This window comes from Pteropus medius, unplaced genomic scaffold (assembly GCF_902729225.1).
Source record: "Pteropus medius unplaced genomic scaffold, Ma_sr-lr_union100, whole genome shotgun sequence".
Taxonomy (NCBI): domain Eukaryota; kingdom Metazoa; phylum Chordata; class Mammalia; order Chiroptera; family Pteropodidae; genus Pteropus; species Pteropus medius.
Genome location: NW_024355205.1, coordinates 36,094,523 through 36,116,990, shown reverse-complemented (window position 1 = coordinate 36,116,990; position 22,468 = coordinate 36,094,523). Strand labels below are relative to the sequence as shown.

General features: G+C 47.2%; 1 protein-coding gene and 1 pseudogene across 4 annotated transcripts in view; both read right to left on the bottom strand.

Annotated features, from left to right (window-relative positions):
* Window positions 1-4,659: 4,659 nt before the first annotated feature.
* The window catches only part of IGSF5 (immunoglobulin superfamily member 5), a 37,068-nt gene continuing 19,259 nt past the window's right edge, over window positions 4,660-22,468 (bottom strand). For 3 of the 4 annotated variants that reach the window (XM_039857391.1, XM_039857388.1, XM_039857387.1), the window contains 5 exons: window positions 16,857-16,991; window positions 14,066-14,090; window positions 10,420-10,520; window positions 9,052-9,125; window positions 4,660-5,088 (listed from right to left, as the gene is read on the bottom strand). In XM_039857391.1, the coding sequence (XP_039713325.1) occupies window positions 4,993-5,088; window positions 9,052-9,125; window positions 10,420-10,520; window positions 14,066-14,090; window positions 16,857-16,991 (431 nt within the window). In that variant the 3' untranslated portion in view covers window positions 4,660-4,992. The remainder of the gene's footprint in view (window positions 5,089-9,051; window positions 9,126-10,419; window positions 10,521-14,065; window positions 14,091-16,856; window positions 16,992-22,468) is intronic. The other variant, XM_039857390.1, reaches the window with a different exon arrangement.
* On the bottom strand, window positions 12,288-12,406 carry LOC120599031 (uncharacterized; annotated as a pseudogene).

Below are 22,468 nucleotides of genomic sequence, written 5' to 3'. Positions count from 1 at the left end.
GGTCCCCCCTCCTCCAGCCGCTGTCCGCAGACGTGGCGAGGGTTTGGGGTGAGCGCAGACTCAGTGCAGCCTGCCGCACCCCACCTGAGACAGCCACCGTGGGTCCTTCCCTGTCTGCTACGGGGTCTTGTCAGTAGTGGGGAGGGAGAGAAGGAGGAGGTTAATGTCACCAGCCAGTGGGAACAGGGCGGGTGAGCAAGCACTGCAGCCTCCTGTCCTCCAGGTGGCCTTTCTGGGGGGCCTCCCATACTCCTCACAGGCCCCCCTGCCCCAGTACTGAGCCCTCGTTGGCACAGCAGCCAGCCTGCTGGCTCTCTATAGCGTACTGATAATCCCCACACTAACAGTAGGCTCACTCTCCTGCCCTCTAGCTCTGCCTCCTGGAATCACCGTCTTTGGCCAGCAAGGAGACTGGGAATAACCCCCCAACCCCCATCAATTCCCGTATAGCCAGGGAGTTGGGAGGTAACTGAATTTATGAGCCAATTTTAATGTGAACTGACAATTTTGGATCATCTGAAAATTTCTTTACTTCCTCAAAAAGTCATGACCTGTACACTGGCTGTAATGTAGCCCATCTTTAAGGAATATAAAGTAGGCAGACCTCAGAAGCAAAGATGTTTCTCTCTTTCAGATTTATTAGCTCATATGAAAACCCGCACACCAGTCCACTGGGAGCTTATCACTGCAAAGAGCCTTCAGATTTAAAACGACACTTGGACAAGTCCAATAACTTGACAATTCTATGTGGACACAGATATTTGAATTTCATACAATTTTCACATCATGAAATAGTCTTCTTTTGAGTTTTCTCCCAACCACTTTAAAAAGGTAAAACCCATTTTTAATTCATGGGCCACATAAAAACAAGCAGCAGGCTCGATTTGTTTCCGGGGTTACAGTTTGCTGACCCCTGTCGTAGACACAAAACAAATGTCTCTCTCTCCCCTTGCTCTTTATACATACAACTCACACACACAGATACACACACACACACACACACGCACGCACGCACGCACAAAACACCACACAACTGTAGGAGGTGAGGCCTTAAATTTCTTCTTCAATCATTCATCTGTTGTCAGCGTGATACATACATTTCACCAAATCCAGTCCAATATGCACTTTTGAGAAAAAAAAAAAAACTAATCAACAGTAATTCTTTCAATTAGTTTTTGATTTAGACTATAATTTGCTATTCTTTGACTGTCTCAGACTTTATTAGCCATGAAATTGAAGCATAATATTACCAATTATTCCCAAATTAAGTTACTCTGTGAAATATCATACATTTTTAAGTTTTCTGAAAAAAAATATAATCAATACATTCTTACATTCTGTGCTACATTCTCTCTCCCTTCTCTCCAGACTTTACTGGAATCTTCTAAGTTTTCTACTTTGTCAAGCCAGCATCATCATGAGACCAGGCACGATTTTCTCAGTCTGAAGTCACTGGTTGGGCGATTATTCTCATAAACTTTCCACCAGTCCGAACGTTCAGAATCTCGTATTATTAGAAATAACAGGACGCGCCCAATAACAGTGGGAAGACCATTGTGGGGCTGAAGTCGCTTCCAGCTCAGGGCCCGGCCAGCTGCCAGGTCCAGGCTGAGAGGTTGGAGCACCTGCTTCGTGAAGGTGGAGAGTACGTCTCCCCCGAGGCCAAAACCCGTGGATGATTCACGGGCTGTGCTGGGTGCGAGTTAAATACTTACCATCTGCTAGGGAACGTGGCTCCCGATGCCACAAGGACCACGGACGCCTGCACACACCCAGAGGGCAGCAGCCCTGTCCTAACAGCGGGGTCGTGTCAGATGGGGACAGGCAGGGGTGTGTGTGTGTGTGTGTGTGTGTGTGTAGAAGCACAAGGCCAAGAGATGTGGGGAAGGTAAGTGCCAGAAGGGACGTTCGGGGTCCACCACCTAGTCCTTTTGTTCTACTAAAGGGTCACCGAAGCTGTGACCTTCTCAAGTTCAAAGCCAGATTCCTTTCCTCTACCTGGTATCCTGGGTCAATGAACTCGTCCTCGAGGAGAGAAAAAGGTGGAACCATCTAGGCAAAATGTCTCCCCCCATGACGCTGCAAATGCGTTCTCCGCTCCTTGGTGTCCGTTTCCTGGATGCTCCTGGCTGGGCATCTTCTGGCTGCCACTCCACGCCCAGTTTCCGCCCTCCAGCATCCCGCGTAGACGCCGTCAGCGGGCTCCCTGGACCACCAGCTTGGGTTGGGTTGGTGAACAAAAGGCATGAGCCAGAGAGTGAGGGGATGGACGGAGAGGGCAGAGTCTTTGTCACTCCACCTCCCTGCCTGCCAGGTTTCCGTGGCTTGGCTGTGTACCTCCACCTGAGGCCGAGCAGCTGTCAGGGACCCTCTCCATTCGGGAGTAGCCACCTCTCTAGCCTGTCCTGTCTACTCCACCTGCGCCCTGAACCCCTCCTTGCTGTCTTGCCTCTCACCTGTTTCTCTCATGTCTGGACTTGTCTCGACCTCAGCTGTCCCACAGGATGGCATGTTCTTCCCCAACGACACTGGAAGCACCTAAATGGCAGATTTCACATATTGACACAGCCTCTTCCTTTACGCTCTGCGGCATCTTTCCAGCTGTTGGGCCATCACACTCTGAGGGACTGGCGACCCAACTTGCATGCCCCTAACAGTTCTCCAAGGTCAAGGCCACACAGAGCAAAGGAAGCACTTCTATCAGGCCCTGCAGTTACCTCCGATGTGTCAGCCTCACCATTCAAGTCCTGCTCCAGGCCAACCAAGGAAGACCCTTGACCTCATGGGGCAGGCTTGGAATCTGACAGAGTCACTAGGGCCGAGAGCCCTGGATGGGCAGGCAGGTGTAGTCTCCCTACTTAGGATTTTATGACACGAGGCTATGAGAGATGTTTATTTCAGTAACTCTGCACCCTCATAAGCCAGCCACCAGCAGAGAGTCACGGCTATCTTTCTGAGAAACCGCCGCCACCCCACAATATTTATGGGGTTGACGTCTCTCTTCTATCCCCCTGAGCCCGCGTCAGCTCTCTGCACCGCAGAGGTGACAGATGGATTCACCACATCAGAAAACACCATTTTCAGCTGAGAGCTGCCTTGGGGTTTGTAGGATTCTGAATACACAGACATAACACTGAGAGAAAACACGGGTTGTGTGTTTGTATAAAAGAGCCCATCCCAGCTGGACACGTCAAGGTCATTTTCAGGTAGTCAGGTCTAGGTCAGCACTCTCCAGCTGAACTGTCTGCAGCCACGAAACTGTAATCTGCACTGCCCGATACGGGAGCCAATAGCCAGTGTGGCTACTGAACACTAGACCCACGGCTAGTGTGACTGAAGAAATGAATCTTACATTTTATTCGATTTCAAATAGTTTAAATATAAATAGCCACGTGTGACTATGGTATGAGGCGGTGCAGCTCTTGACAGTTGCGTTCATATAACTTATCTACCCCTTGTGAAATAAAGACTGGCCGAGATCACCTTGAGAAAACTTACTCCCGCAATAAGCTACCATAAACCCTGTTCATGAGTAACACAGGAAAACTTCCCACAGTCCGATCAATGAAAAACATTCTGAGACGGATTCAACAAGCACATACTAAGTTGGAGAAATTTCTATGAAAAATCATTTGGCATCGTTTTCCTGAGTTCGAAACTTCAAGTTCCATTACATTCTACATGCCATGCCTACCCCAACTCCTAAAATAACCACAGAAATGGGATTCTTATAGCCAGCACGGGGCAAATATGCATCATAATTCAATCTACTGTCCTTCTCAATATTGACCTGTTTGATACCAACATTTACTAAACGCCTACAGAATGTCAGACTCTATAAAGGTTATGAAAGGCATGAATGACACGATGTTTGCCTTGTCCCAGGATCTGGGTTCCGTGGTGGCTGAAGGAGTGAGTGAAGACTGTGAAGTTCGCTCATTGAACAGCTCTGCCCAAAGGTCTCCTGAACCTTCTTGTCTTTCTGCTTGACAACGATAATTGAAAAATAAAAATAATAATAAATAGAAGAGACTTAAGAGATACAGTAATCAAATGTGATGTATGAACACTGACTGGATCTTAAACCAAAAAACTAACAGGAAAAAAATAACAAGACAGTGAGGAAAATTATAATACTGAATCGCTGTTCGATGGTATTAAAGAATTTTTTTCGATTAAAAAGAAAACGAAGAAAATGCTTGATTCCTAAACACTGAGATTCTGTAAACTACCACCTGATTAGCAAAGAATGAAGGGAAGCAATAGGAGTTTTTGGTGTTTTCTCTTTTATTTATTAAAGAACACATTACCCGTCTACCCGTCTCCAGTTTTTTCACAGTGTTTGATGTGTGAGGTACGCCCCCTACAAAACATAATCCACAGCTAACTCATCTGAGGACATGACAGTAAGCCCAATAAGGGAGCACATAGAAATGAATATCTTCATGTGAATATCCAATAATGAGATATTTCACCAGGTGTACATCAGCTTTAGAATGTAATCTTATTTTTAACCTACGAGTTCTGATTTTCCAGGCAATTTTAGGTGTTTGGTGGATCCTAATTTTTATCCTGTTTTTTTCACTGTTAATACGCAATATTGTCCATATATTAAACATACATAAATATAATCTTCATATGATTTAAGATAATAAAACATTTCAAAAGTCATCTAGCGTTTATTAGATTAGCAAGCAGGAGTGTTCGGTGATGAGAAAAATTATCACGATAGATCTGCAGCTTTTACTTAGCAATTTTATGAAATGCACTCAAATATTGAAACACAATAAAAGTTCCAGTCTACTTCGAAAGCTGGGAAAATCAATTCCTGCTCTCACTGCAAAATATCCATTCCAATGGTTCCGACATCACTTCTTCCGGGTAACGGTGACAGAGCTGGAGCCCAGTTTCGGGGTGACGGAGAGGAACACTGACCTCGTCCTGATGTAAGCCATCAGCCAAGTGCCGCTTCGAACCCGAGGGACACCTTTGCTATACTAAAGTCTCATTCTTGACCTTCCTGGGACTGACCGTGTGAAAGTGCACCTGGGGCTGGCTTGCTGGGCCCGGCTGGCTGTCACGAGGTCCCTGGAGACAAAGGGAAACAGTTGATTGAATCAGCTGAGATCACTGTCCAAGTCTCACCTGAGGAGAAAGCTCCACTCATCAGAGGAGATAAAAGGAGATGCAGAGAGGAACAATAGTGTCCACACACTTCCTTTGGTTAGATATTCCCAGTAACACATGCTCTACACACTCCCCAAGTTCAGAGCCTCAAGAGCGATCTGCCTCAAAGAACCAGGATTTATCCGAAGGCAAATTCCTGCAGAGATGCACTGTGTTGTCTTTCCGTTTCCCTATGGACATTCTAGCTTTTGTATGAAAATATAAGATATTTCTATCCTTTAGCAACACACATTCCTTCTAAAGGAGAGGGTTACATGGGAGAACCGATCCCATCCATCTCCTTGGGCGGCGGGTGTCACTGGTGCACACCAGGAACGCATTCTTTGCCATTCTCGTGCTGAAATGTGATTGCAAACAACCCACTTCCGCCTCCAGAGGGGCCGAGGCCTGTCTAAGTGTATTGCCCTATGCGTGGGACGTGCTTCCCAAGACGCCAGCTCACATGCCAGGGCACGATGATGACACGTAACATCTTAAACGATGCAAGCTGGGCACCGCAGATGATTTACCTGGCAGAGGAATGGCAGTAGGTCGGGAGGCTGGAATCACTCTGGGTCCTGATCTTAACTCACTGGCTCCCGATCGCTCAGACCCGGACCGCTGAAGGGATGCCCTCGGCAACGCGCTGTAAGGATCTGCGTCTGCTGAGACTACGCCTGACTTTTTGCTGTTATCATCTGCCTTTTGTTTGCACTGCCCGGTTGCCCAAACGTACTGCTGTTTTCTAAATTTATCAAGAGTTTATTTATGTTGGTCTCGATAGGGGAGTGACTGATGGAGAAGGCTTGATGCAGGTTTCGAGTTGTTCATATGCTCATCTCCCAAAACTGACAGACTTGGGAGAAAAAGAGACAGAGTTGCCTAAAATAACCAGAAAAATGGATGTACAGTGAACTGAGGCCTGTACGGAAGGGAGGGGGAAAGGGATTGTCTGTTTTAAATATTCATCGAGATACAAAACATTTGCAAAACCCAAAGCTGACCCCTCCTTAGATTGTATCTGAGCGGGAGACCTTGAAGAAACCTAAGTGCCCAAGACCACAGATCGACACGGAAGGACTTAACATCTCTTCCATGACCCAAAACTTGACATTATTTTTATGTCGCACATTCATCTACACTGGTCTAATGATATCTCTTGTCACCACTGGCTTGTGATCATCAGCTTCCGTGACTGCTGCACGCGCCTTGTCTCCACAGACAGGACGCATGTCACGCCCAGCTAGCTCCACGGGATGAGGACTGGGAAGCGTCTTTGCTGCAGGCTGACCTGCAGCTTGCGATCTCTCAGTTTGATCCACAGGCTTTTCAGAACCCAATCCTAATATAGATTTTTTGCAAAGCAGTGCAATCTGCAGTCAGCAACCCTGACCTCTAACAAGCCAGCTTCTCGGGCAGGCATCAGGCTCGGCTTCTCTGGACCCACGATGCCCATGCGCCTGGGAACCCCCACAGCAGCAGTGCAGGGGGCAAAGTGGCAAAGGGGAGTCCCACAGAGGCACGCCAGGATGGAAGGACAGAGAGAGAGGCTCCGAAAGCTGTTGGGACACTTGAGGGAGCAAGACTCACGGCAGAACGGAGAGAGGGTGAGGGAGGAGAGAGCGCAGATGGCACAGTCCCTGGACCGTGGCCCAGTGCGCCCTGAGAGGTCCTCATCGGCCTGCACAGCAAGATGGTGGCCACGTAGACCGGGGCCGAAGGCCTGGCCTTGGGAAGTTCCACAAGGTACCTCCAGGCTAAGGGCCGCCCCAACCTGCTCCTACAGGCTGTGGCTTGGCCACCTGGTGGCTCTCGAGTGGCCATTGACTACATACAGGACTATGTCCTCCTTGGGCCAAGGGCACCAAAGGGAGCCACCACGCTCCAAGGCCTGACCTTCCCTTTACATCCGTCTCATCGTCTTTTCTGTGAGCAGTTCACGGGAAGTGCAGCCCACGGTCCAGACGGGCAACCTGCAGCCACTGCCTGGCCCGTACCTGCAAAGTCGCCCTTTGGTTAGTGATCAAAGACGGACGTCTTCAGGACTGTCCTTGTCCTGAGTCCCCCACTATAAGTAGAAAACTCCAGCTGTTTGAAAACTCTCTGTCGGTGTCTAGCCGGGCAAAATAGTTCATCTCCCGAGCATCCTATTTGTCCGTCATGCTCCGGGCTGAGATACACAAACACTCAAGACGCACAGACGTGTGTTCCCGGCCCCCAGGGCCCAGCACCCCGCGGCTACTGTTCTTTTTCCACCAATAGATTATTTAGCTGGTTAGATGTTTAAGTAGCAGGAACATCCTAAATTTCTCTCCCCGCGTGTTTTCAAAGCAACACTTCATGCTTACGAAGCAGTTGCTCGGAGCTCTGAAACGTCATTCTCCCTTCCTGTATCCAAACGCATCTCGAGTTCCCCTTCCTCCTCATCTGTACTTCAAGGGGATTTACCTGACATGACCTTCTTCTGAATCTGCCCACCTGCCCCGCACCCGAGACCTGAGCGCTTGGCCCGTCTAGTGGAAAGACGAGCCCCCGAAACGGGTGGCCACAGACAAGCCATAGACGTAATGGTTAGCGTTAAATGTGTCCTTTGGTGGCCGTGCTTGGCGCTGGGTGAGAAAGAGCCCCTTCGCCAGCCCGAGACCCCCACTCGGGTCCAGTCATGGGTGGGAGATAGGGACAGGCAACATTCACAGCCTGGTGATGACTCCATCCCCCAGCCACCTCTCCGTCAAGGCCCTTCGAAGGGACCCTGTTGCGTCTCTGTGAGCCATCCTCCCAGGACCAGAGTCAGCGCAGCGGAAGATACCTCTGCAGGGAGCTGCCTTGAAGGGAGGATCTCCCTCTCCGCGGTCCCGATGCCCAGCCTGAGGACGCAGCTGGAGCTCGTGCCAGGAACTCTCAGCTCGTCACGCGGGCCCCCTCCCTTCGCGCCTCAGACCCCTCACACGACTTCCCGCCTGGCTACCTTGGTTGTCACTAATCGCATCCCTTAGGTCCTCCTGTCACATGGTGGCGCATCTGTCAAAGCTCGCCTGCCTCCGAAGGCCCGGGAGGCACACAGCGCTAGCAAGAGGTGTGCACTGAGCCAAACCCGCCACTGGGAGGAACAGTACAGCCTGGGGCTACCTGGAAACTCAGGTGAGTGTGATGGGGGCGGCTCTCTGGGGCAGGACCTCAGGGTGACAGCAACGCCTCAGCAGAACGAAGCCAAGACCATCTGATGCAGAAACCCGCTCTGTGCACCTTGCTTTTCTAAAAGCTGAGGGGAGAACATCCCGTCTTACTGGGGACCCCATCGCAGAATTACAAAAAAAAAAAAAAAAAAAAAAGTCCTTCTCATTCAAAGTAGCGTTTGTACAGATCGGGAAGTGCTGCTGGTTACATACAATTTGCTCAATATCATTTGAGATCTAAAGAATCGTATTTTTGCATATAAACTCCATTCTTTTGTGACAATCAATGCTGACTCTATACCAAAAAATGAACATATCGCGCCCTCGTGGTTTTTAAGTGACTTTTAAGGTAACGCCTTTTAGAAGGACGGCAGCCATCAGACGCGGGCTACCCAGCAGCAGTACCACACCTTGCTCCTCTCCCGGGGGGCTCCAGGCTTACGCAGCCACCCGCACACCCCATATCTCCATGCCATATCCACAGATGCCTTGAGATCGACAGGCCCCACTTAAACCTCTTTCTCCCAAACCCGCCACAAAGGGCAAGAGATACTGCTCATGCTGGCCGTGCTCCCTCCAGGCTGACCAGTGGACGCGGAGCTAAACAAAGCCATGTTCTTTCAGCATGTTCATAAAACGAGTACCTTTTATAATCGCCTACCACAAGGCGAAGGTTTTTAAACAGCAAAGAAAAGTCCAGAAAAGTCACCTGACGAGGTTGACTAATGCCACGTTGCTGAGGGACCCGGGCTTCGTAGGACCGCGGAGGGGGAGAGCCAGTCTCTGCAACAGAAGAATGATGTTAGAGTGACACGTGACAGAAACCAAGCTGCCTCGTCTAAGAATTCTGGTTTCTAAAGAAATATACTTACCTTTAGGTAGGACCCTGGCGCAAAATAATCCCGAACCGTCAACAGATTTTTGTTCTCAAGTTCCCTTATGGTTACATAATTCTAGAACTTTAGTTGTCTAATGAAATAAAAACATGGCAAACCGACTCCAAATCGATTCCTTCCTCGACTCGTTCGTCTCATTTAGAGACGAGGTGACTTCACGGCTCTACCAGCTGATCAAGGAAATAAACACAGAGCAGAGGAGGAAAACAGGCACCAGAGAGATCTCGTCTGGGCCATAATTCCGGTCCAGCTGGTTGATTCATTGCTCAAAATACTAATGAATACGTATTCGCCCATGAGAAATTCCGCAAGAAGCCGAGATCAGATTAGCAAAGGACACAGTCAACGCTTTGTGAAATTCTTGAAAATCTGAAGCTTGCATTGTGGAGCGGCCCCAGGAGGCAGGCATGTCAGAATGCAAAGCATGGGGCTGCTGAGAATAAAGCTCTAATTTCGTGGTGAAAAAAAATGTTTTTCACGTCTCTCAGCAAGAATCGATTAACTAAAAATCTTTCTGTGGAATGCGTTTTGCCAGGCAACTTCTTAGGGCAGATCTCCCTGCCCAGCTGCTAAGGAGTAGTTTGTTCAGCCTTTCTCTCTGGTCTGTCTGCCTCACGGGGAGGCTCCCGGTTCAGATCCTCCCCCTGCCACTGGCTGGTGATCGTGCCTTCTGAGAAGCTCCCCTATTAGGGCTGTAAACGCTCAAGGTAAGACATTCAGACGTCACTCAAAGACTGCAAAGTCAGGTCTGGTCTTTGAATATGCTCTCACACCCTGTGAGGTTGAATAGGAACTGATTTCTTACCGAGTTTCCCATTTTTCTCGAATCTCATAGAAGTTATGGAGACATTACCCTCACTCTAGTAAAATACCTCCTCACACACTTTAAGGTAAAAAGGCTTCAAAGGAGAAAGCATGAAAAAAATTACTTTTAAAAACACTTAAATCTCCACATAACTTTATTTTAAACTTCAGGTAAATAGGTGAATTTTTCCTGTTAATCTAATCCTAGCATATTTCTAGTTCTGGAATTTCTCGTTCTTCTAAAAATCACCCGGAAAAAAAAGAAAGATCACCACTGGCTAAGTCAACTGCCTCGTGAAGCTGATGTCTGGCTAGCTAGGCCTTGTCCTCAAAATTCTGCTTTCAAGGTCTTTCTACTGCCCCACCTGTCCACTCACCTGCGGTCCTTGACTCATCTGAAATGTATCCATAGTTTTTGAATCCATTTTTTAACTTTGTCTCAAAAGCTTCTTTGTTGGTTCTCGCATTTGCGGATTTCCTAGAATTAGACCATTTTAAAAGCCAAGTGTTAATCAACAACAGATGTTTAGCTCTTTCACGCCACTCCTCCCAGAGTGTTCTCACACCTTGAACTTGCCACAGGCCACAGCTTGCTCGCTGGTCCCTGGGGGGTGGCGAGCATCAGGACAGACGCTCACAGCCACCTGCATAGCTGCGTGGACGGCCTGTGTGCACACTCACTCCCTTTACGGGGAGAGATGGAACTTTATCACGAGTGACCCATGGACTCCACTCACAGTCAGTTCTAAACCCTCAGAAACCAGCAACCAAATAAAGCAGGGTTGGCAAGCTACAACCCACGGGCCAAACCCGGCCCGCCACCTGTTGTTATAAATAAAGTTTTATTGGAACGCGGTCAGACCTGTCTGCTTCCATATTGTCTACAGGTGCTTTCCTGTCACAGCAGCATATCTGAGTATTTCTGACAGAGAGCATGTGGACCGCAAAACCAAAAATATTTGCTATCTGGCCCTTTATGAAAAAGAAGCCTGCCAACCTCTAAAATAAAGCAAAAATGGGCATAGCTTCCTGGGGACAGGAAGTATGGCAGTGGATACCCAAAGATTTTAAATATTCATGCCTGACCACTAAGAATTTATTATCGGGAAGATGTGCAAAGATTTACTTGAAAGAATGTTCTTTCGTGAGCTATTTACAACAGCAAAACTTGCAAACGACCCAGGTGTCCAACCACAGGAGACTAGTGGATAAATGACAGTCTATCTCTACAGCGGAATCCACGTCACCTGGAAAAGTTATGGCGGATGAGGACTCTCGTGCACTGTTGGTGGGCGTGGAAACTGGCACCCCTACTTCGAAAAAATGTGTGGCCGTGTTATCTAAAACTGAGTTCATACCTGCCCTGGGACCCAGCTTTCACTAGCAGACATATTCCCAACAGAACACAAGCCAAGAATGAGCACGCGTGGCCATGTCACCAAAAGACATTAGAATGCTCAATGCCGTGGCGCTCACCATGTCCCCAGCTTGAAAACTATCCAAATGACCACTTAAAGTAAAATGGAAAAATAAATGGCATATGTGCCCTAAATGTAGTGTGACATGATAATAAACTCTCCGCATCTACGGTCAACAGCATGGATCGGGCCCACTCTGGGGAGCTCGGTAAGGCCAAATTAGATGACTGTGCACGAGGTGATTCCATTTATATAAAGTTTATAGGAATCTGGTCTCTGGGGATATGGGGATTGATGTCAGAAGATCTGACCTTTGAGGGAGGGGCAGGCGATGATTTGACGGGGGGCCTGAGAGGGGTTTGGGGGTCCTGGAGTATTCTGGTTCTGCACGTGGGCAGTCAAGGCCCAGGCACACAGGCTTTGTGAAAGTTAATCAGGCTACAACGCCTGCGATTTATGTGCTTTTCTGTGCTCATGTTATATTTCAATAAGATACTTTATCAGGCAAAAGACACGCAAATGTTGTAGGCAAGTATTTGTTAACGGAAATCCCCTTCAGAATGTCAAGTGAGAAGAAGCTATAAAATAATATTCATTATAATACAAATGATACAAAATGCATATGTGTATGAATCTATGTGAACACACATGCATGTAAGTATCTATATACTTAAAGAACAATAATTACTTCTGGGCAATAGAATTATGCATAATTGTTTTTTATTTTTATTTTTTTAGATGAGGCAACCCTTGGTTGACCTCACAGATTACAAGCACCTTGTCGGCTTACAATCCTTTATTTTTTATTTTATTTTTTAAATATTTTACACCTACAGCACCTGGTCTTCCTAGGTGGTCTCCCTTCCAAATATTAACCAGGCCCGACCCTGCTTAGCTTCCGAGATCAGACAGGGTCAGGTTTGTTCAGGGTGGCATGGCCGTAGACAGAATTACGCATGATTTTAAAACCATTTCTTATACCTACCTTTACTTTTAAATTTTTTCTATAATTGACATGCATTGATTCTATAGGAAAAAAAATATTTTATTTTTCCAAGAAGTCTGCGGGCAGCTGCAGTTAGCACTGTTGCCAGCAAGTAGGATACAGGGATCCCAACGAGCCCCCGTCTTCCCTCCCTCACCCCAACCTAACACACTCGGGTCAAGGGCAAGAGCTGCACGTGGCCCAGGACCCAGGCCCTGAGCAGAACGACCTGGTTCACACCCTGACCGGCCCACTTCTGAGGGGAGACACTGGACACGTTACTTAACTTCTCTATACCCCTCAATTTCCTCATCTGCAAAATGGAAAAAAAAAATCACCGTGAGAATCAAGTGAGGTGAAACCTCTACCAAGTGGGACAGTGCCTGGCACAGGCGCCAGACACTCAGCACGCGCCAGCATCACAATCACTGCTGTCATCGTGGTCGTTATTGTGCGTGGGTCCCCGCCCTCCGTCCTGCGTAGCTGTCGACCCGCCGTACTATATTTCAAAAACACCTAACATCCCAGAGAATAGAAACGAAAGCTGTTTTGCATTCAAAACAGTCGTGGAGAACTGAAGAATTTCGGCTGCCATCCTGCGAGGGACAGCAAGCTAGAGCGAGGCCAGGGGAACGATCCGGGGCGGATTCTGCCTCTCCCGTCGCCCTAAGCCAGGCCCCGAAGGAGGTGTGTTTTCAGACTGTGGCTCTGCAGTGTCCTCGGAGGGAGAGCAGCCCCCTCTCTCAAAACACGTGTTCACCAGGGGCGCCCCGGGCCAGAGGGAGAACAGCAGAATCTGTCACACGATGACTGTGCACATAACGCACCACGTGTAGCCTAAAGGTACTTTGAAATCACAGCGTTTCAAGAATTAAAATTAATAAAATGCTGACAACCAGTGTGGTTTTGTTGTAACACCCCCGTGAATCCACTGCCATCTAAAAAGCCCCTCCCCTAGTGCCTTTATAGTTATGTAAATATGGCAGACATGGCAGCTGGTTATTGTAGTACTGTAAATCCTTGGCATGGTTACCTTAAAAGAGCACATAGCTACCTCTGGACGCCTGTGGAAATGGCAGGAAGTTTTCAGTGCCCTCCCGTCGCCTGTACAAGCAGTGAACGCTACCTAACTTGTCTGCCGGGTCAGTTCCCCGTGCCTGAAGCCATTCAGCTCGTCTCGCTGCTCTCGTCACCCCAGAAATTCCAGCGGAACCTCTGCTTGGCTCTTCAATATCTTTGAAATGGTCCCTGAGTCCCTAGCCATGACTCTAAGCAGGAGGGACACCAGTCACGGTGCATAGTGCCCTCTTGTGAAAAAAAGCTGCAAACGCCAGACACCAAGCAGAAAATCTCCCTTCTAGGTGGCGAGAGCAAGTTGAGCACACACAGCAGCGACACACCTACCATATTCTACAATGTCGCATTATGAATTTGTGATTGGCATGTGTGTTTTTTAGAGTTGTCCATTTTCAGTACCTCATTTTGAGTAACGTAACTCTAAAATGCCACAGTTGTGTGTGTGTGTGTGTGTATTGTGTGTGTGGTGGTGGTATTGGTATTGTTTGGTTGTTTTTCATTTGTTTGTTTGTTTTCAGAAAATTGAGGTGATGTCAAACTTACCTTACTTCATTGTGATAACTAGATTCTAGAAAGAAAAAAAAACAACAGCAAAATCAGGACAGTGACTCTGAAAATAAAATCTCACTGATTTTTATAAATCTCCTGATTTTATTACATTACTGAGTATTGGTGGGTATCAAGTTTCCACACACAGAATTATCGAATGACTTCCAAGCTTAAGGAAAATAGAAGTCATTATCTACTTTCATAAATAGAAATAACCCCTGGGTACCTGAAATAGGGTAGGTCCCTAATTCACTAATACTTCGCAAATATTGAATTTGACAGGCTAGAGTATAAAGGCATCATTCCCCATCCTGCTGTCATTCATTAGTTACTGTGTACTGGCATCATGCCAGCGCCGTGCAAGGTAGCACCTCATTTCATCATTATGACAACCCGAGGGGCAGGTGTTAGTGTGATCATCTAACAGACTAGAGACCATTAGATTACCATTACCATATTTTCAACAGATAAGGAATTATACTGTTAAGCCCTGTATTTTTTTAGATACATTTTTGATGTACTAACGGTATCAGTTCCTACGGCTGGGTTCACCACCCCCGAGGCTGTTCTCAAATTGCTAATGCTTTCAGTCGATGGTTTCTGGGACCGGAGAACATAATAGAACCTGAAAATGGGGAGTAACAGCCACACACCAGTCCCCACCCATCTTGCCTTAAAAGCCAGTGTTCTCTGCAACTCTGCTTTCCTGTCTAAGGCTTCTAGTCATCAAGCTTCATGAGAGCTAAAAAAGCATGTCCTTATTTTTTTAGACAATGTGCCCACTTATTTTCAGTTCTAATAACATCTGCCGATTCACACCCCAAATTGAAGTTCAGGAGCAATGTTATTTGAAGGAGAGAGATCGGTTCCCCTCCAGTAAGAGGGGAGTATCGCTGGTTTTCCCATAAGGGCCAGGCTGCAGGAGACAGGCTCTCTGTCCCCCTGCTCTAGAAGCTGTGACTCCAAGGCCACCAGGCCGCGCTGAGTGGGGTCCTCAACCATCCTTAGTCAGTCCCCGACTAACCAGTGAGAGCACCAAGAATTCTCCAGGCACCAGCAAAGCAGGGCACCAGGAAATACCCTTGAAAAAACTTGATGTTAAATATGTTTAAGCATGGAAATAATTATCAAGGGGTAATCCAAGTCTTCATTGGATTCTTTCCATTTATGTCAAGGTAAAACATAGTGTCCACTGTGAGTCGTACCCGGTGGGGGCAGGCATAGTGAGTATGTTGTCACAGGCCCTGTTTATGGCCCTTACCTGGACCAGTTACAAACCAAGGGAAAAAAACAGCTCACACTTACATGGGTTTTCCATCTCCAAGTTAAACAAAGGATAACATTTTGGATGGATCACAAAAACATTTAAAAATTAGTTCGTTAATTCTCGCAACCGACTTAAAGGACAGTACTTACTCCCGTTTTGTAAATGAGGAAGCTAAAAATCAGAGAATCGTGTTTCTGCACATCCTCCGTGGGCCACCAATGTCACAAACCTTCTTACTAGGCTAATGCAGAGCAGACAAAGGCCTAAGAGGAGCACGTTCTGAATACCCAGGAAGTTCTACGGTGACACTTCAATAGCTAGTTTGAAAATAATCATCTGGAAGCACTGAACAATCCTAGTCACTTCTGAATTAATATTGAAGTTATCCAATAGTTTTCATTTAAAATGCAGTCATTTTTATTTAAGTAATCCATCTGTGGCACATAGGGTAAGTCCCAGGTGAACACAAATTTCTATCATATCTGGGTCAACAGGAGTTCACAGTTTTTTATTTTCTGTTTCCTAGGGAATAAAGTTATATCACAGAATTAATTCCCCAATCAGAAACAAACTCCATGAAGGAGCTAAGGCTAGACCGTTGGCCTAGTCAAGGCTAGATTATGCACTGTACATGGAATATCTCACTAAGAGCGATATTTCATGGAAAAGAGCTACTTCACACGATGCCCAGCACACACAAAAAGTGCTCATCAAATGGCAGTCAGCGTTAATAAAATTTAAAATGCCATTAAACTGACATGTGACCTAACATCAAAGTTCTGATTTTAATAAAAATAATCAAACTGCAAAAAATATTCAAAAAAAAAAAAGTAGGTGAAGGTTTTACAAGAGAAAGATAAGGATGGATACACACCTTCTCCACCTGGAAAATCCCAAGCTGTCCCCGTGCCGAAGGTCCTGCGGTTTCTCAAGTCACAAACTGCCAAACTCTATAAAAAGCCCAACCCAAGTGGTGCCGGACCCCCCAAGGAGACCACTGCCTTCGCATTCTCGGACTGTCTCAAAAGGACTCATTCAAAAGTAATGTGTAATGAATTTAATTAATTTTATTTGTACTATTTTTGTGAACAGAATGCCCTTTTTTTTTCTTTTCACGCGACTCCAACATGAGCAGAGGGAGATTTGGAATTTTAAAATAGGAAACAATCTTTGAATGTGCTCAGAAGGGTCAGCATTCTTCTAGAAAAAAACATAACCTCTGAATGACAGATCACAATAGCCTTATATCCTTGCAAATAAACGCAAAAATGAAACAGTCAATGTCCTTGGTGGTCCACCCCGTAACCCACTATCCCAGATGGGCTGCATCAGGCCCCAAAGGAATGGCTTCCTTCCTTAAGAAAGTCCTTCCCCTCTCTGCGAATTTCACAAATCTCCTTTCAGAGACTCCGAAAGCCAATGCATCTTTTGAAAGAGCTGACGATTCATGAACCTCAACTCTTGTACCAAAAGTTCAAAAGTTTATAGAGATCTATAACGAATAAACAAAAAAATTACCTTTTTCTTCTCTCCTGGAGACACAACAGCAGCAGAATATTATAATCAGAACAATTATCAGGATCAAAAGCAATGAGAGAGATACTGCAAGCAAGACGATGGCCCAGGTAGGCAATGACGTACCTGGTTGACTGCCTATAAGGTCGAAAGAGAACAAATATTTTAGGGATGCTCTCCACTGTCTCGGTTCTGCCACACTCTAAGTTAGACTGTGTTTTCCTAATAATATTATTATGACTATTCTGACTATCCAGCCTGGTATGGCTAGCTGTCATAGGCCAACTTCCCCCTCGGTATGCTTGCATAGTCGCTCCCCTGCAGTACCTTCCAGCACCGATTGCTGTCAGTAAACACCTGCTGAGTCACCGGGTCCGTGCGCCTCCCCGACTCCTGACACTCCTGAGAGGTGGGTCAGACTGGGCCGGGCAGCAGCGACCTCACTGGATGCTGATCGCTGTGCTCAGACACCCTTCCTTCAGTCAAGGACTGCTCACTGAACAGCTACTGCTAGACGAGACCGATATGCGGTTCTCACATCCACGTCCCCACCCGTGAGAGTCCAGCACCCAGAGGAAATCAGGACACGTTGAGGACACTCCTGAAGGAACCTGGTGCCAAGCCTTCGCTCTGATACCACCCGGTCCCCACCCACGGAATTCATTTCCCATCTAGTCACTGCTCTCGCCTGGGTCTTCAGGAGCCGCCTTCCTGAGGGTCCACTTTGCCCTCTTGTTTTGTCCATCATCACGGAGTTGGGAGACACAAGGGCTAAGGGAGGCAGGGCAAGCAGGACACGCGAGGGGGCGGGGAGAGAAGGAAAGAGGGAAGCCATTCTGATTCGTCACAGCCATGTCTTAGCCAGAGCTATCCAGCACGTGTCATGCGGTTACTGAATTCAAATTTAAAGTAATTAAAATTAGATACGATTAATACTCAGTGCCACGGCCATACCGGCCACATCGCCAGGGCTCAAGTGCCACAGGCGCGGGACATCTTCATCACAGAGTCCTGGTGGACAGAGCCGCTCGGCCGCTGTTTCTACAGCACCAACGTTACCGAGAGCCCTCGCCTCTTCCCCCCACCAAACCACGTGGACATCAAACACATCAAAGTTGATCTGTTTAAACGTGGACTGCGATAAAGTCGGCCACTCAACCCGCAGTGCCTGGGTGGCATCTCAGTGTCTGTGCCATTAGATGCAAGTCACTAAAAATATTCCAATGACAGACTTCCTATAAAGGAAGATCAAGTTTGCTTTTAAATCGATGGCCACCCAGCACTTTGAAACCAGAGGTTATAGTGGACAAACAGTTCTTGGATGTTCTTATGGAGAGTCTGCCTTGGAAATTGACTGTAAAATCACAGTTCGCTACTCCTGTGTCACAGGTAAATGCTCAGAATAAGCTGGAGGGATGGTTAGAGAGGGTGACTGGTGCTCTGGTGTCTACAGTCATCAACCACCTGAACGCTGACTCCCAGACAAGCAAGGAATAATGCAGCCTTACCTCAAAGCAAGCGCTAAAATTCAGAGAACACTGAGCTTTGAAGAATTATATAATATGAAATGGTATTTGTCTTCTGCCTTTTACGCAAAGCTTCTCTGCATTTCCTATGATGGTTTTTTAAATTTCCTTCTCTTCTTTTTAACATCTCACATTCATTGCCATCCTAAATGTCTATGGAATTGACTGTTGTCACTTCCATTTCCTCTTATACATCTGTTCTATGAAAACTAGATCGAATCCCCTCAAGGTCAAGAACTGTGCCTTATTTTTTTTATATTCTGACTACCTGGCACATACTGCGCACCTTGGATGGAGGGATAAATGGATAGATGGATGGATGGATGGATGGATGGATGGATGGATGATAATGATGCTGACTGGATGGGTGGTAGGTGAATGGAAGGAGTGGTGTGGGCAATGGAATGGAGTGAGGGGGTAGGTGTGATGGGGGATGGAGTGATGGGTGGATGTGGATGGGGATGGGTGGATGGGTGGATGGATGGGTGATGGGTGGATGGGTGAATGGGTGCGTGGATGGGTGGATATGGGGCCTCTACATCACCATTTTCTAAATGAGCTGAAGAATAGAATAGGAAAGAGATTATCATAATGAAGGAAGGAAGAGAAGACAGAATTCTACCCTTCCCAAGCCACCTCTCTGTGGCCCCAGAAGTGGAGCTCTAAAACAAGCCAGTCCCTTCACATCTGCAGAGTAACGCGGCTTACCCCCTCGCTCCGCAGAAAGCAGAATCCCAAACATCACCTGTCACCTGGAAAGCTTGTTGCACATGCAGATTCAGAGCCCACCTCCAGTGGTGCCAAGTCAGGGGAGTCTGGAATGGTGCCCAGGTGATTCTGATGCAGGTGGTTGGTGACCCACACTTTAAGAATCTTTGATGTGCGGCCAAAATGTAAACACTGCTCAAGCAACCTGCCACATAACAGGATGCTCCCATGCTCTCCCTCTCACAGATGTGATAATAAAATTATTACCTGCCTTTACGATATTCACAATCTAGAGTTTAGAATCAGACCACTGCATGGAAGCTTCATGACTGACAAAGAGTTTCAGGCTTCGTGTCAATGGAACCAGTGAAATCTCATGACCACTGTTGACTTGTGCTCCCTTGGCCTCTGGCTCACTCACTTGTAACAATTCTTGCCCCACCAGGCTGATCAGAGACTCAAGAGATGCGTGCGAAAGTGCCGAGGACACTATAACATATGACGCACAGGTTCAAGAGTGCTGCGGTCATCCTAAACCCAGTCTCATGAACTTTTCACAAACTGAAGTTTGCAATTATTAGCAGTTTTCATAATAAGGGAGCCAGCTGGGGTTACACGTAGAAGTCTGGCTCAGGATTTAAGAGATCGTCTTAAAATGCATATGGGAAAACGTCAACACACTTGTTGACTTACTCAGATACTCCCTATCAGGGGCGTTCTCCTCCCTGCTGGAGGAGACTACCATGCCAAGCGTCCGTCAGCCCAGCCTTGACACAATCTAGCACAGAGACAGCCACTTATCCTCCGGGAAGACCTGTTTAAAGAAAGGGAAAGGCCACCTTTCTGTCACTGGCCACCAACACGAGGAAGAGAGCAGGTAGCATTGTGACCTCGCTCACTCTCTTGTCCCTTAATTCGATCACCAGGTTCAGCCAGGGGATACCTGCACTTACCTAAAAGCCCCCAACTTCACCCAAACGGCAGCTGCTATCGGGACCCACGTGGCTCGTTCTTTTGTGTTCTATTTTCTGTGACCACTCTCCATGGGGGGCTGAGATGAGCCTGGAATTTCACATCTAGCGGGGACTGACGTACCCCTCTACTCCAGTGGGGCCCAAAGAAAGCAGGGTGCGTGTGCCCTGGGGAGGCAGAATTCGGTACCAAAGCTACACAGGAAAGCCTTCCTTATTTTTATAATAGTTTTTAATTTATCATAGATGACATACATGTGTATACGCATATCCATATATATCACAGATATTTTTGTTTGATATGAAGTTAATTCTTTAAATGAGTACCTTTACAGAGGCTTCAAAGAAAAATAAATAATAGCCATCTATTGGCCAGTCAAAAATTGTGACAGTGGACAGAAAACACAGAATCTTAGAATAATCTCTTTCCATAATCCAACCCCTTCATCATGCAGATTACTCTTGGGGCAAAGAGGCTCGGTAAACTGAATGAGGGCGCTCACGACAGGAAAACCCCAGGGGCTTAACTTGTGTCTTTCCTTCTGCTACTTTGCACCTCCAATTTGGGGGAGATACAGCCCAGGTCTTATAGGAAATAGGGAGTCTACGTGGGTGCTGACCCCTGGCCTGTGCCTTACTGAAGGGTGTGAGCATGATTCAAGGTGAATGGCGGACATGCTGCACAGGGTGAGGATACTACATCTGAGTAACCCACAAACAGTGACTAAGGACGATTATGTCCAAGTTCAATACCACGCGCTTTCCTCCCTACGTCCCTTCACGGTACTGTGTGCCCATGAGCATGGCGATCCTGAATTTACTGTGTGACTCCAGTCTCAGTCTGGAGGTTGTCCTTTTCCCATCTGTGAAGAAAAGGAAAATAGTATTTCCCAGATGCTCTCGCAGGAAAACTCAGAGCTTTGAAAGGGCACATACAATTTCTCAGCACCAACTGGATTAATAGAAAATGTCACCACCAGCACGTGCAAAGCACGCTCCTGGGCTGGCTAGAAGGGACACGGGAGATCTCTGAATCAGAATAAATGACGACAATCACTCACGCTCCTGTCCTGTGTTCTCTGGGGCGGGGAATGTCCTAAGTGCATTTTAACCCCCTTGCTCCTCACACCAACAAAACCCTATACAGTAGGTATTATTATAACCCCAGCTGTACAGATGAGCTGACTGAGGCATAGAGAGGTTAAGTGACTTGCCCAAAGTCACACAGTGGGTAAGTAGGCGAGCTGCCTCTGAGTCCAGGCTGTCTGGGGTCCAAGTAAGTAGTACCTCGTGAGGCTGGGTTGGGAGGTGGGGCCTTTGGGATTTTCCAGTTCGATGGCCCTGATCCTGACTGGCCAGTAGAGTAATTTGGGAGCTCTTTTTAAAATGCTCATTCCAAGGCTCCACACAGACAGATTAAATGAGAACCCCTAGGCCTTACGTGTCAAAGTCCCCTGGAGACTGACGGGCGGCCAAGGGAGAGGACGTCTGCCCTGTTCTTCTCCCTCTCGGTTTACAGGCAAGAAAACTGATCCCAAAAGTCAGTGACGACGTGTCCAAGTCTCACAGCTAGTGCCAGAGCTACGAACCAGATCCGTCACTCCCGCCCCTTTTGTATGCTCTTGAAATCGCCTCTCACGAAACTAAGACTGGAACCAGGAGTCACCGAGTTCTATAAGGCGATCACGTGTCCTGCACGGATCGCTCCGTTCTGACGCATCGTAGCCCACGCACTCCAGTAAGTCAGAGAAAACCGACCAGGTGGGCAGACAGAGGGTCGACGGCATTGATCTCCAGACGGGCCTGAGGGGCCTTCGGTTGCATGTACATCTGGAATGCTTGAAGCTTATATTACTTCTGGGATCGGGAAAATCGATTTAAAATATATATGTATATCAGCATTTGCCTTTACAATATGCTTGTCTTTAAAGAATCAATAAACGCTTCCTACAACTTTTTGGCCTCGACCAATTAGGCTTCCTAAGCTGCCATTGTCATTCTTTCGATGACTTCAAGGGATCGTTCCAGAAACAAACTCAAATTCTTTGCACTTTTTGAAAATGGGTGGCAGGACAGATATTTACCGGATCCCGAAGAAGCTGGCACAGGCACAGCTTCATTCAGTCTGGGCTCCCGTGAGTTCCTTCATGGTCCCTAGTCACCAGCTCTGCCAGCCAAGGCCTCAGCGAGGTCTTCAGCTACTAAAACTTACATAAAACACACAACGCGCAGCCAGCCACAGGCTGCTCTGGATCTTGATGAATAATTCAGAAACAAATTCCCCTTTTCCAAATGAGTCCGATAAAGTCGGACTCCCTACAACGTGCCCACGGTGCTCCCCTCTGTGTGGCTATCAGGACTGCAACTGCCACAGTCAAGGTCACGTGCTTCGCCAGTCCGACTCTAAGAA